The sequence below is a fragment of the Rousettus aegyptiacus genome, unplaced genomic scaffold (assembly GCF_014176215.1).
Source record: "Rousettus aegyptiacus isolate mRouAeg1 unplaced genomic scaffold, mRouAeg1.p scaffold_m13_p_4, whole genome shotgun sequence".
NCBI classification, from domain to species: Eukaryota; Metazoa; Chordata; class Mammalia; order Chiroptera; family Pteropodidae; genus Rousettus; species Rousettus aegyptiacus.
This window is the reverse complement of record NW_023416307.1, coordinates 119,304,352-119,319,743: the sequence shown is the minus strand read 5'-3', so window position 1 is coordinate 119,319,743 and position 15,392 is coordinate 119,304,352. Positions and strand designations below refer to the sequence as shown.

The 15,392-nt window shown below is 47.0% G+C and overlaps 1 protein-coding gene across 5 annotated transcripts in view; it reads left to right on the top strand.

The window, feature by feature from the left end:
* The window catches only part of SRGAP3 (SLIT-ROBO Rho GTPase activating protein 3), a 228,604-nt gene extending 213,212 nt beyond the window's left edge, over positions 1-15,392 (top strand). For 3 of the 5 annotated variants that reach the window (XM_036218674.1, XM_016134853.2, XM_036218675.1), the window contains 4 exons: positions 1,066-1,246; positions 2,944-3,093; positions 5,143-5,470; positions 9,711-15,392. In XM_036218674.1, coding sequence (XP_036074567.1) covers positions 1,066-1,246; positions 2,944-3,093; positions 5,143-5,470; positions 9,711-10,124 — 1,073 coding nt within the window. In that variant the 3' untranslated portion in view covers positions 10,125-15,392. Of the gene's footprint in view, positions 1-1,065; positions 1,247-2,943; positions 3,098-5,142; positions 5,471-9,710 lie in introns of those variants that run through there. The other 2 variants (XM_036218676.1, XM_036218677.1) reach the window with 2 other exon arrangements.

Below are 15,392 nucleotides of genomic sequence, written 5' to 3'. Positions count from 1 at the left end.
CCTCCTGACAACTCTTACAGATAAGGCAGCTGGGGTGTACAGAGGTTATGTAACCTGCCTGAGGTTGCACAGACAGGAAGTGACAGAGCTGAGTAGTAGGAGTGCCTCAAAGGCAAGAGCCATATCTTCGTTGCTTAACTCAGTCAGGACCTGTCACTGACCAGAGAAGAGCAAACGTTCGGTGGGTTAAAATACGGTGCAAAGAGATATCCTTGAGCTGTGGCACCAGTAAGAATTTTCCCTCCCTCAAAATTCAGTCTGTGGATGAGTGTGTTAGTTAGTTCTGGCTGCCATAACAGAATACCTCCGACTGGGTGGCCCAAACAACACAAATTAATTTCTTCACAGTTCTGGAGGCTTTAGAAGTTTAAGGTCCAGATGCCATCAAGGTTGGTTTCTGAGGAAGCCTGTCTTCTTGGCTTGTAGATAGCTGCCTGCTCTCTGAGTCCTCAAATGGCCTTTCCTCTGTAGAGAAAGATAGATCTCTGGTGCCTCTTCCTCTTTTTAGAGGGACACCAGTCCTGTCGGATTAGGGCCCTGCCGTTTCGATCTCATTAGAGCTTTGACAGGGAACACAATTCAGTCCACAACGGTGAGCTTTGAGGAGCCCTTAAAAATTGTGTACAATATTTTGTGTAGTTGGAGTCCACATACAGCATCTATTTGACTGCTCAAAAGGTAAGAACCACTAAAAGTATTGTAAGTGGACAAAGAAGAAAACAATTCGTGAGAAAATAGACAAGGGATAGAAGAAAAAGGAATTTCTTATAATATTGTTTTAATAGATGTTTAAAAAGTGGAGAACAAAAAAGGCAGTGGAAAATAAGGATATGGTATGTCAACCTCCACTTTCCATTTTGAGAAGTTAGATGGTCTGCCTGAGGTCACAGCATCAGGGAGCGGATCTGAGACTAGAGTCCCAGTGTCCTGAACCCCGGCCCATGCTTGTTTTCACCAGGCTTGCCCTCTGTGCTGCCCCGTAGAAGCCAGGGCCATCTGAGCAAGGCTTCTTGGCTGCCCTTCTGTTGACCATATGGATATTCTGTCTTCTTACTTTCTTTCCAGAAGTGGAACAGATCGAGGCCATTGCCAAGTTTGACTACGTGGGGCGGTCCCCACGTGAGCTGTCCTTCAAGAAGGGGGCCTCGCTGCTCTTGTACCACCGCGCCTCAGAGGACTGGTGGGAGGGTCGTCACAATGGCGTGGACGGACTCATCCCACATCAGTACATAGTCGTACAGGACATGTGAGTGGGAGCTGGACCCTACCGTGAAGAATGCTGTGATGATTAATGATGTCTAGAATGGGCACAGGAAGGGGAGTGCTGAGTTGTATACCAGGGATGTGCTCTCCCTGGCATACTACCCTTGGTCTTCTGTAAGAATAGATTACTTCTAATTTCCTCTTAAATGGTGATCCTTTTAACAAATAAGCCAATTGCTCATACTTCAGATTACACAGAGACTATGTTTGGTGCCCTTGGCTCACCATCATAACTTACCTGACAGCTTACAGGGCATTCATCACCTACCACGGTTCTCAGTGTCCAGTGGATCTTGCCACATAGCTCCACCTTCCTGACCTTCCTTAGGGCCAATGGCTAACTCACAACCCACTTAACTGCCCACCATTCTCCACCTCCAAGGTAGCTCTCTTAGGGGATGGGCAGAAACAACCCTCCCCTCATTTTGAGTTAATAGGGTACTACTATTTTTTGAGGTATAATTGACATATAGCATAATGTTAGTTTCAGGTATACAACATAATGATTTGATATTTTTATACATTACAAAATGATTACCACACCACAATAAGTCTAGTTAACATCAATCAACACATAATTTTTTTGTGTGTGATGAGAACTTTCAAGACCTCTTTTAGCAACTTTCAAAAATGCAATACAGTATTATTAACTCTCGTCACCATGTCGTACTTTAGATATCCATGTTTTATTTATTTTATAACTGTAAGTTTCTACCTTTTGAGCGCTTTTACCCAATGCACCTCCCCCACCTGCCTCCGGCAACCACCAAACTGTATCTATCGGTACTCTTTTCTTTTAAACAATTTTAGGCATTAAAAAAAGCCCTCCATCCCAAATACTAGCCCTGTTAGAAGGCCCAGAAATCTACACCTTATATTCCTTGAAAGCCATAGCATGTTCCTGTATGCACACACACTTCCTCTGAGCTCTAGTCAGCCTCATGTGGAACTGATTTATCTAGAAAGCAGCCACCAAGCTAGAACTCTAGGGAAGGGACCAAAGGCATAGTTTTGATGGCAGAGGGGATGGTCTGAAGCCAGAAAAAAGTCTAGGAACAAGCAGACTCCAAGAGCAAATGGCCCCTGGTACTCTGATGTCCCCAGGTCTGTGTGGGCAGGGACAGGGCACTGGAAGGAAGAGGGCTGTGGGAGGAGGCTGGCAGGGTACCCCAAAAGCTTGAGCTACCTCACAGTTGTCCAAAGCCCTGGGTGAGGAGGTGTGGGATGGCGGCACTTCCTTCTTCCCTTGCTTAGCCCTAAAACACTTACTGTGGAGCCAAATGGAGACTCAGCACTCAGTGCCCAGCTTTCAGGCTCCTCCCCCCACTTCTCCAACAACCCCCACCCATTCCTTGTCCCCCACCCCTGCCCTGGCATTTAGCTTATCCTCCCCCTGGAGCAGCCTCAGAGAGAAGAAGAACCTAGAGGAAGGGAGAGGAGAAGGTAGGCATGGAGTGGTGGGGCAGAGGTTAGGGTCCCACTGAAGAAACTTAGGAGTGTGGCAGTGGGCATGTGTGGTGGTGAGGCCCGGAATGGGAAGTGGCTCACCCTGAGCTGTGGGCTTAAATTAACTGTAAGGTGTATGTTGATCCAGCCTCTCAGACAGGTCTTGAGGAGCCCTGCACATCCTGGGTCCTCTGGAGTGTAGCACTCCCAATTCACATGTCTCCTTCTCCCCAGGGATGATGCCTTCTCGGACAGCCTGAGCCAAAAGGCGGACAGTGAGGCCAGCAGTGGGCCGCTGCTGGATGACAAGGCCTCCTCCAAAAATGACCTCCAGTCCCCCACGGAGCACATCTCGGATTATGGCTTTGGGGGGGTGATGGGCCGGTAGGAAACACAGATTCATTTTTTTTCTTCTAGTGTCATGCCTGTTCATATCTGATTTGGGAGAAGCAAGGGGGCAGAAGGGAAAGAAGTCAGCTGTCGTGGCCCCTTGTTCCCCACATGATGTAACATTGGGCATACCTGAGTGGGCCAGCTAGATCTGGCCTAAGAATGCTGAGTGTAAAACAGTCCAGCTTGGGGTGAGGGTAATGTGGAGGAAGAGGAAATACATATTGGCAAATCAGTGCTTTTTATTTAAAGTAATAATAAATGAGAGAGGGTTACAAATTGGCAAGTATTTTTCCAACCTCTCTCTGGTTCTTGCACCTCCTCCACTTTCTGTTGAAGACCCAAGTTGTTATATTTAAAAATTTAAAGCTCACATACTCCCTGAAGTGTGCTACATAAACAGAAAACTTACGCCCCCTCGGTTGTGGGGGAAATTGACACTCAACTCCACCCAGTCATCTGGTGGGAGCACATTTGCCTATTTCTTCACTCCCAGTGTGTGGGCTGGGCTGTGTCACATGACCTTTCTGCCAGGCAAGGAGCTGTGCTCCTTATTTTGCGTACAGGTATAGTTCAAACTATGTGGTTGTTTAAAAAATAAAATAAGGAAAAGAAAAGAAAAGCTGACATTTTCTCACTGCTTTCTTAATCAGATTCTCAAAATGTCATATTCTTCATTTTCTCAGTGGAGAGGTCATGGGATCAACCCACACATATGGGTACTTGGAGATAGAGCCAAAAAAATGAGTCCCAGTGAGAACATACATTTATGAATTCCAGAAATCTCAATGCCTCTTTTAAGCATATTCTATTCAGTTCAGCAAACAGTTTGGGTCACTGTGATGGAAGATGACATTGGGTTGGGGTGGGAAGAGTGGAAGGCTGGGGTAGGTAATGACAAAGTCATGGTCCCTTGCCTTCTAGAGGGGCCATATTTTCTCCTGCCTTGATTTTCTTCTTCCTTTTCCCTCCCTCATCTAATTTATTCTTCTGTCTTTCTCAGTACCCCTTACTCTGCATCACCTCTGCTTTGGTCCTGTTGGGGTACCCACAGGCAGTGCTTAGCTTGGCTGGTGGCATTGAGATCTAAAGTGCTGCTTACCACATTGAACTTGATCCTCTGGTCACAATCCATTCTACGCTCTGTCCCTCCTCCGCACCCCCTTGCTACTTGCAGCTTTCCCTCTCCTCACCAGTGTCTTAGAACCTTTGGTGACCTTCATAGGTTGTAGCAAAATCTCCTATGAGTAGAACCTTTTTAATCTTCAGAGCGCTTTCACGCCCACTGAACCTCCTTCAAAGGTGGGCGAGGAATATTATGCCCATTTAACATTAATGAAGTGGGTCTGAAAGAGGATGCAGGAAAGTCTGTGGCGGACAGGATAAGGACTCGCCCTCCTGATAGAGATTCTAGTTCCCTTTTCACTCCACCAGCTCCTCCATTAGGGGTGAAAGGAGTCCAGATACATGGAAGACATGTCCAATGATACACTTTTTCCTCTTTCATAGAAGTAGCCCTTTGCTGGGGAGATTGAAGTGGGTAACAATACTGTACTGTGTTCAGTTCCCAGGGGCCCCTCCTGTGCTTGCAGGGAGCTGGTAACTTTTTGGTACAGTCAAGCCTCAATGCTTCAGACCAATTAGACGCCCTTTGGCATCCCAGAAATGTCTGAACTGCTTAAGATCATATCAGGAGCCCAACTAACCATCACCAATCACCAAAGCATTCCCAGGTTGAAATCCTCCTGGCCTTGACTTAACCCAAAGCCAAGATTTATTTTGTAATCAGCATCGCCACCATCTGCAGCTTGGAAGCAGAATGCTCTGATTCCTTCATGTGTGCAGACTAAACCTGCCCCCTGCCGCTGACGTCTGTGCTCAGCCAGTGCTTTCATGGTGGAATTGCCAGTCTGGCTGAAGGAGGCTTTACTATACCGTTCCCTAGTCTAGTGTATAGTGCGTGGGCTGCGGGTTGATTGAACCATTCTGAGACTTGCCAGGGTTGACTTCTGCCCCATGCCCCACCCCCTGGCTCCTTTGCAGAGTGCGGTTACGATCTGATGGAGCAGCCATCCCCAGGCGACGAAGCGGGGGCGACACACACAGCCCTCCTCGGGGCCTGGGCCCCAGCATAGACACGCCGCCCCGGGCCGCCGCCTGCCCCAGCAGCCCCCACAAAATCCCCCTCACCCGGGGCAGGATCGAGAGCCCTGAGAAGCGGAGGATGGCAACGTTCGGGAGTGCCGGCAGCATCAACTACCCTGACAAGAAAGCGCTCTCAGAAGGGCACTCGATGAGGTCGACGTGCGGCTCCACCAGGCACAGCAGCCTGGGGGACCACAAGTCCCTGGAGGCCGAGGCCCTGGCAGAAGTAAGGCCCAGTGGGGAAGGCAGGCTGGGCCAATGGAGAACCCCAAAGGGGCAACAGGGTGGGAACCTGCTGGCTGGGAGGTTACTTTGCCCTTCATGCCAAGCTCAAGGCTAAGCCAGAATACAAGCTGGATAGGGAGTTGGCTTCCTGTCTGCCTGCTCATCTCCCCTGGGAGTGGAATCTGGATGAAGGCAGCTTCTGGCTAAGAATCTTATCAAGACTGGAGATCCCCAGTCTCCAGGGTTGGAGAGGGGATTCCTGGCCTGGGGGAAGGCTGATGGGAGGTAGTAATGGCAGATGTCTCCACAAGATGGCATGACTGAGTTCATTCATTCATTCATCTGTTTTTTCATTCATTTCATTCATTGACAAATATCCATTAAGCATCTATTGTGTGATAATCACTGTGCTAGGCACTGAGAGTACAATGATGACCAAAATGGATCCAGTCCCTGCCCATGTGGAGATTACAGTTTAGAGAAGAGAGACATCAACCAATAACACACACAGCTGTGAAATGGCAGTTGCATCAAGTGCTTTGAAGGAGTGGTTCACCGTCTTTTGAGAGCCTAAACTGTGGGGATTGTTCCTAGGTAGTGAGGATATGACCTGGTGAGGATATGACCAGAGATACAAAGGATAGGTAGGATGAAGTAGCTGACGCTGGAAGGGAAGAATGTTCCAGGCTCTTCCAAAGTGCTTAGAGTCGTTGAGTTTTTTTTTTTTTTCTCCTTAAGTGTTTAGAAATTTGGATGAGAAATCTGTGCGATTTTTACACTTATTAAACAAACGAAATTCCTTTAACAAATTATGAAACAATTTGTTTAAGTCGTTTAATAGTTTGCACAACTGGTTTCATGTGTTTTCAACAGTTCTATCATATTTCCAAAAGTTTCCATTTTTCTCTTTCTGGAATTTGGGGCGGGTACCTGTTACACGTCCCCTCCCTGGTGTTATCTCTCATTAAGGTAAGAGATACAACCAGAACCATCTTGTTTATGAGAATTCTATTTTGGAGAGCAGTGTTTGAATCCCTGGCACAATGGGAAGGGGAAAGTTGTGAGCTTGGGGGCTGTGTTGTAGAGGAGGCCAGGAAAGGTTCCAGTGAAATACCAACATGGAGACAACTCACCCAGCAACTAGAACACCTGTTCACCCCTGGCAGGTCTAGGTTGGCCCTATGTCCTAATGCCCACTCCTGAGTGGTCCTTGAAGATCAGCAGCTTGGCATAGGTCTCTCAGAGGAGTGGGGCAACCTTCTGGCCCCTCCATTCCTAAAGGCCATCCTCTGGGGGAACATCACCCTAGCATATACCTTCACCTGGAAGCTCTACCAAGGGCCATGATGGGGTGTGAACTCCCTGAGGCCTAGCCCAGAGCCCTTTACATAAGGAATCAAACACAGCTTAGGCAAGTATTTCCAAAAGTAGCTCCCATAACAGACTAGTTCTACAGGATGTTAACGAGGGAAAAAAAAGTTTAGCGGTCAACGAAGTTTGGGGAATACTGATCTGACAAAGTTGAATGGCTTGTCTGCAAGACTTTTTAAAAATTTTAAGTGCATTGTGAATCTCTAAGGAAGAACAGATGACTTTTCTTCACCCAGATGACCTCGAGCTTTATTAGAGTATTTTATAAGACCAGCCTGAAGAATACACTTGGGGAATGCTGCATGAGTTTTTCATTTGCAAACATATCTACACACTCTCTAATTTGATAGCTGTCACTCAAGAGCTCCTTTTGTGACAAAGGTAAAATAGGAATGCATGTTAGACAGTATGTAAATAGCCAGAGGAGGACACTGGATGGCCACCAACCTGCTGGGCATTGGCTCTGAGGGCATTGACTTTGCGGGTTACGAAGGGGAGCTGTGGTGGGGAAATCCCGAGTAGTTGATGGAGTTACCTGAAATTCTCTGATCTCAAAATATCTTTTAGGACTTAGACTTGAACCAAGTGAAGAGGCTGTTTGTTACACTGCCATCCAAAGTGGGGAGATCTAATTTGAGAAGAGGTGAAAAGTGCTCACTTTCCCCACTGTCTGTCCTCCCCCAGCACGCCTCTCTGCAACTCTACTTGATATTACAGCCTCGCCTCTCAGACTAATGCAAGGCTCATGCCTAAACTACTCAGCTGACCTTCCTCTGAGCTTCCTGTCTTTTGGTTCACACTCTGCCAGGGTAGAGTGGTAGTGGTGGTGGGGATGGTGGCGGAGGGGTGATAATTGCATTTAATTTATTAAAGTTTTACCTTTCAGCTCATGCTGGAGTAGAGCAAACAAAGAGAGTAGTGATGTCAATAGAGGACTTAATCTGAGCAGAGTGGCAGAGTGGGTGTGGAAAGCAGGCTTTGCTGCCACAGGGTTAGGGTATAGAAAAAATGGTGAGAGGACTGCCATCTCTTCCATCATGTAGAGAATCCCCCTACAGCGAAGCCTTTTAGGTAAAGTCACAGAAGTCCCCTTCTTAAAGTAGCCAATATTATGGGACAAAGGATAAAATGTCATGGGGAATCATAAAAGCAAATATTAGCTAATGTTGGCTAATTAGCCAATAACAAATTATCAATTCTCTTAACAAAACATAAATGATAGGGAGACTTTGGCCAGATTGGAGCCTGTCATGGGGCCCAGGGCAGCAGGGGGAGGTGAAGAGGTAAAAGAAGAATTGGGTATGGAGAAGGGCAGCTAGAACTCCAACGCCATCAGTCTGATCAGACTTGAAAAATTTCCAGATTTGCCTCAGGACGGAGGAGCAGTGTGTCTTAATAGTCATCATTGTCACCGAGATTGTGCACAGACCTTCCAACAGTGGTTTTAAGCAGTATCCCTAATTGTCCCCTCAATGGCCAAGCCCATTGGGCTCTGGCCAAGCTTAGTCTGAGCAGATCCTCTTGTATCTGTTCGATGTGGATATGTCTCTGTAAAGCCCTATGTGAACCAAGGACTCTGACTAAAGGGACTTTAAAAACCACTGTCTGGCAGTTTATGAAGCTTCATCACATCCATTATCTCATTCCATCTTCATAATAAACATGTGGGCTTCCAACAAATGAACAAAGTATGGTGCAGAGCGACTGAGACTTGCAAGTGACAGAGGAGTCTTCGCTCAAAATTCCCAGCCCTATAGCCTAGCCAAGGGCTCTTGGGTTAAATGCTGACTTCCACATCCTGCACGCCCTCCTGGCATGAAGGGGAATGGAGGCCTTGGGAAGATGGAAAAATGAATGCATGCCAGGCTGACAGGGCATCTCCTCTGGCCATCAGGAGGTCCTGGGGCTCTGTATCTCTCTGTGTGTCATTCAAAGCACTCTCATCCTGATGAGTTTAAATGTTACAACTACCCAGGAGTTCCAGAGGCAGACAAGGATTTTTGTTATAAAGTTTTAAGATTTCCATTTTTAAAAAACCAAAATTTTCTGATTATAACACAGAGAAGAAAGTAACGGTCCCATCGTTTGGGGTGAACATTATGAGCATTCTGATATATAACCTCCAAGTAATTTTTCTGTGGGCAAATATTTTAACAAATAATAAAAATGGTTTAGGCGCATGGACTCTGGAGACAGACTGCCTGGGTTGAGACTTGGACTGTGCTACTAATTAGCTGTGTGACCTTGGACAAGTTACTTAACCCATCTGACCTTCCATTTCCTCATGTGTAAGATGATCTTAATGGTAGTTCCTACCTTATAAGTGTGAGAATAGAGTGAATTATCTTTGGAAAGGGCTTGGCTTGGTGCTCAATGTTAATTCTTACTGCCACTATGACTGTCCTTATGGTCTGTGAGCTTGTTGTGTGCCAGATGTCATGCCAAGCTCTTCACATTGGCCATGCCATTTAATACACTCATCAAGCCCTTGAGGTCTATATTCTAAAGATCTGTAATTTACAAATGAGGATTCTGAGGTTCAAAGCTGTGAGATGACTTGCCCAAGTCACAGAGCAAGGAAGTGGCAGAGCCAGAATTTGAACCCATGTCTGTCTGACTCCAGAGTTTGCCTTCTTAACCAGTAGTCTGACCAGCCCTCATTAAGCCTGGTTCCTATGTGGGTAGAGCAGTGTGCAGGCCATAACCACATGGACTGCCCTAGTTCATCATACAACACCCTGGGTAGTTAATCTTCATCCCAGCCATGAAGCCCCTGGGTAAACCTCTCTTAGAAGCCCACCAGCTTCTGAGGAAAGAATGGACCCCAGGCCTCCAGACTCTATGCTGATGAGAGCTCTCTCTATCCCCAGGACATCGAGAAGACCATGAGCACAGCTTTGCATGAGCTGCGGGAACTCGAGAGACAGAACACAGTCAAGCAGGCACCAGATGTGGTGCTGGACACCCTGGAGCCCCTGAAGAACCCACCTGGCCCCATCAGCTCAGAGCCCGCCAGTCCCCTGCACACCATTGTCATCCGAGACCCCGATGCCGCCATGCGCCGCAGCAGTAGCTCCTCCACCGAGATGATGACCACCTTCAAGCCTGCCCTGTCCGCCCGCCTGGCTGGTGCCCAGCTGCGCCCACCCCCAATGCGGCCCGTGCGGCCTGTGGTCCAGCATCGGTCCAGCAGCAGCAGCAGCTCAGGTGTGGGCAGCCCAGCCGTGACGCCCACTGAGAAGATGTTCCCCAACAGCTCAGCGGACAAATCAGGCACCATGTGACCTACAGGATGGGGTGGCACTGCCCTGGCCCACGGGCACATCATGACCAAGGGTGGCCTCCGTGACTTCCATGTCCTTCCCAATGCTTCTGGCCTTGTCGGGCAGGGACCGGAAGTTCAGCCTGAAAGAGTGCCTGTGCAGAGCTGAGGCCCAGGCGCTAGGCACAGCTCGCATTCAGCCATGTGAATCGCATAGGCCTCGAGTGTGTAGACGGAGGCTCAGAGGAGTGCAGGAGCAGGAGCAGCCCCAACTAGAGTGTTTCCTAAGATTGTGGCAAAATGTTAAATGGCTTCGCCTGCATATCGTCACTGGAAAATTATTCTCTCGACGTTCTCTCTACATGCATAAATATGTGTGTATATATATATGTGCATATATACACATATATATGTATGTATGTGTCTGTAGGTGTGTATATATCTATTTATGCATCTATATACATATACTAGATCTGGACACACATACTAAATGTATATAGGATCTCCTTTTTCTTTTTATGAAACTTAGATTTACCTCAGACCCGTGCCACCAAACATCTCCCGCTGAGTTATTTGGTGGGATTTGCAGGGACTTTTCTGGGAGAATTTAGAGGCCCACAGTAACTGCAAATGAAGCAATATACCACTAACCTGCAGAAAAACAAAAACAGTCTCCCACTGTCTCCAGAAGTCGTGGCCTTCCAGAACATTCTTCCCCTAAACAAAGGGTGGAGCAGGCAGTACCCCAAGCAAGCTGCTCCTAGAGGTGGGGAACCCTTCACAGAACCCCCCATCCACCCCAGAGACCCTGCCTTTCCACCCGAAGGCCAAGTGCCAACCATAACCCCCGAAGGCATGGGAGGACATTGGCAAGAAGACCCCTGACCACAGCATCCTCGTGTTTGTATGTAGTAAAAGGGGATAGTGAGAACACAGACCCATTGTAACACAGTATGTGTTGGTCAGGGAAAAGGAAAAAACAAAACAAAACACAGTGGTGTGGAACACTTCAAAACCTAGAAATGCTGTAGGAATCATTCTGGTAACTATATAGGTTTAACTTATACAATTTTCAAAGTATTTAATTTTTTTCTTTTCCTCTTTCTACTAATTATACTGTGTCAGATTTGGAACTAAACAGGCAAGGAGGCTTTGAGTCACATCTTTTTAATTTAAAATCAGGCCACAACGCACTTTGGCTGGTGCCCTCTTGCACGAAGTGCATGAACCATAAGTGCCCAGCTCAGACCAGGGGCTGAGGAGGGGCGATCCTTGGCATTTTCTGGCCTAGAGAATGCTTCAGTTGAGTTTATGCCAGTGAAATAGCTTACCTCTCTCTGCCTTCCCTTCCCTTTCACCTGCCTTCTCCAGAGCATTTAATATAATTGAAAATATGGTATCAGGATTAGGATTGGGGTGGTCGATCTTCAAGTATTTTGAGCAAGGCTTTTGCCTGTTAGCTGACAAAAAGCTTTCTGGATCATCCTTGTTTAATTCTGTTTTACTTCCTCTTTGGATCTTTTCCTTTGCCAGACATAGCTGTTTCTGGATAATGGAGCATAGGCAAATCAGATTCTAATGGGACCACATTCACTCACCCCCTTCATGCCAAGCGAAGGGTTTCCTCTCTGTTATTCTCAAGCTTCATCTCTTTTCTCAAGGCTTCTGAGTGTGTCCATAGCTGTGATTTGGAGTCAAAAGTCCTGTGTTTGAGTCCCAGCCCCCATCACTTGGGAGCTGTGGGACTCTGGGCATATCACTGCATCTCACCGAGCCTCGATTTCCTGCTCCATAAAATGAAGATAATAAAGATAAAAGAGCAAGCTATTCAAACTAGAAAGCACTGTGCCAACATGATTGTTCTTTTTATTGACATTAGTAAGGTAAGTCTTTTAGCTCAAAAACCATCCAAGGCCTTCCTTTTGAAATCTAATGGCATTTGAGAAGTGGGCAGTGGAATTTTCCTACCAGATTCATAAGATCCCTGAAGCGTGGCCCTACAGATATACTGCCTACTGATGCTTGAAATTCCATCATTACCATTTCGCCCCATTGGATGAAATTTTGCTTTCTCCTCTGGTACTCCATAAAAAGGTGAATGCACCCTAGAGGGAGGGACCTATTGAGTCACTAACGGCTGGTCATGTGGTAAGCCATTCTGCCTCATCTGAGGACTGGCACTGAGAGCACACAGTAGAAGGAAGAATCAAAGGATGCAAAAAGAGAATGCCAGGAAGAGGCCAATGACAAACTTGACCTTCCTCGTTTGGCCTAGAACCAACCATTCTCTTTTAGCTCCTGGAAATGAAAGTGCCTCAGAACCAGGTAGGAGCCCTCTGCCTTTGAGCACATAAAGATATCCCCATTTTACAGTTTGAGAAAGACAGCGAGGCCTTGGGATGTGCTGTGACTTGCCCAAGATTTAATATTTACCTGAGAGTGGGTTGTGTCATGCTCGTAAAGTCATTTGTTTGCAAGGATGCTATGCTGTCCAGCCAGGATACAAGACATCCCATTTATACCCAACAATTCCTCCCAGACCTTAAATGTTGTAGCCTCCTGCACAAAATGTAACATTCTCTTCCATGACTACAAAATGAAAAGAGAAAATTTGAGTTGAGAGATATATTGCCTGATATAGATAACACCGGTCAGACCATGTGGCTTTTCCTCCGAATTGACTAACTTTATTTTTCTTTCTTGAAAATGGACTTGCCTTTCACAGAATTACCTGAAGGCAGAGCCATAGCTGTTTTCTTTAAGCACCTGTTTTTCCATTGGGAAAAGGCAGATGAGTTCACATTTAGAGAAGCTCACCTCACTCATCCAGCCCTAAATCTGAGCCTCGATGTAGAACCAAATGGAAAACTACTTTCCTGCCCCGCCCCCGCCATCCCGCCGCTTCCTCATCTGGCACCCTGCATGTCCTCAGTCCCCCTCCACAGGCACCCGGTCCCACCCATGGTCACCACGCATTGGCATTCTTTTCCTGACTCCTGCCTGTGTTAGTCCACTATATATTGCTGTATTTGCTTAAATGCTGGAAAGTAACTGTTAAAATGTGAAACTGTAATTTTTTAAAAAGCGACAATTAAATTATAGGCGATGCCACTCACCAAATCTTTGCACCTAGTAGATAGATCGATGTAAAAAACAAATACCAGAACCCTAACTGTACAGTGAGTGTGGGGGAAACATAGTAACCTAGTTAGTAGTCCTCAATATAACCAATTGTACAAGGGAAAGTGGTGTTTACCTACTTGTTCATCACCATTACTGAAAGCTGTACTGATCAGTTTGTCGATAACGGGCATTTTTTTTTTCTTTTTTTTTCTTTTGCTTCACAAAATGATTTCTTAACCTTTGACTTACCTTGAGGTCAAGCCTTTTGTCTTTATGTGTAACCGATGTTCAGTCTGTTTTAGGAATGAACCAGCAAGATGTTCATTTAAAACTGACCAAAGACAATTCCTTCCTGGTCTAGTTTCCTGGGCCTCAGGGGCCCATCTGCCGCTTAAGACCTTTCTCGGATAAAATTGAGAACAAGCCGTGCTTCCTACCCTGCTCTCCCTCTCTCCCTGTATTCTCCTTTCCTCTTAAAGAGCTGCTCTGAGCTGTGGGATTCTATGAAAAATTTTTGCCTTTCCTTGTTTTCAGTGCTAACGATTTCTCACCTTGAAGCGCCTTTGAACCCGGACAGAGCACACAATGGGAGGGACTTGTAAGCTTGGGCATTAGACTTGGGAGTCTGTCCTCTGAGGTCACCCGGCCAAGGGACAGGAAAGAAATGGATTCCCAAGGGATGAAGATATATCCGAGTGGGAAGAGACACAGGGAAATGGAGCCATCCTTTGGCCACCAGCCGGAACCAGCAGTTCAGAGATCTGCCTTATAAATCCTTCAGAACTGGTCTGTGGTACACAGAGGGGGCCAGTGTGGGAAAGGGCCCTGATATGGAGCTGGCTTCTCTGTTGGAGGCCGTTGGAGTGCCTTGTTGGGTGTATTTCTTTCTCATTCAGGAGGCATGAATACAGAGGACTTCCTGTGACCTGCTTGTTACTTGGCACTCAGTGCACGTTACACAGCTGAAGGAAAACCACAAGGACTAATGTAATGGTTCTTTCTCTCAGTCTTTCTACTCCTAACTTTTCACACATCCAGATGGTTCCACACTAGAGCAAATGCCTCATTTTCCTGAGAAACCCAGAAAGATGAATGGCTGTCTCATAACCATGATGGAGACCCCGTTGGGCCTAGGGGGGATGATGGGGAGGAAAAGGCAGGAAGGGGCGAGCCGAGGTGTTGCTTAGCTGACTTTCTGCTATGCAGAGCTAATGCTGACGTTTCATGTCAACTTCCCCGGTTCTCTGGGGTCTCCTCTCTTCTGAGCAGCCGTGTAGGGAATTCCTCACATACTCACAGCTGCCCAGGGGAGCTGAGAGAAGGGACTTGGCTGTCAGGTCGGAGTCCCCTTGGCCTCTCTGAGGTTGATCTGCCAATGTCCCACCGTCCCATCCTCTGGGACTGGCCGAATGGCCAACGCTGCCCCTTGCTGACACCTCCTTTCCATATGATCTGTCCCAGGCAAATAACGAAGCTGTTCCTTGAATCAGAACAACCAGAGCGCACTTTGCCTTCCTTAGACGGAAATAGGTTCTGCTAGAGTTTCTGCTCAGGCTCTAGTTCCCCAGCAGTGTGACTGTTTACACGGTTTGGCAATAGGTTTGGTTCTGATTGCTTCAGAGTGGCTGGTCTATTTTGTTTCCTTTGGTTTCCTTCTGCCCCAAACTGTCAGGAAAAAACAAACCCGAACCACCCTTGGAAATTGCTGGTTGCCTATCCCCATGTGATGAGAAGTGCTGTCCTCTTCTGGATATCGTTTCTCTACCTTACAACCAAACGCCCGTCCTATAGAGTGTCTGATTGGATCCTCTGTCGCGTATTCTGATGGTGCCTGCTGGTTTGACGTGGAGCTATCCTGTGAAATAAAACAGCTTAACTTTTCTCAAACATGCTCTGGTGGTTTTTTGAAAGAGTGAGGTGGCCCGTCGTGGGTGGGGAGGTTCCTGCCCTCCAGTGTACACTGTGTGTTTCCCCCAGGAACTGTCTCTGAAATGTCCTTTAGCTCAGTTCTAACAAGGTGAAGGCCAAGATTCCAAGGAAGACTGCTTTAACTGTGGAACTGTGGAGTTAACTGAAGAAGGTAACTGTTGTGTGCCCACTGGCAAGCAGGAGCTGGAAATATTAGAGCAAAGGCAAGTGGAGGAGGAGCTATTTGCTGAGAGTGCCT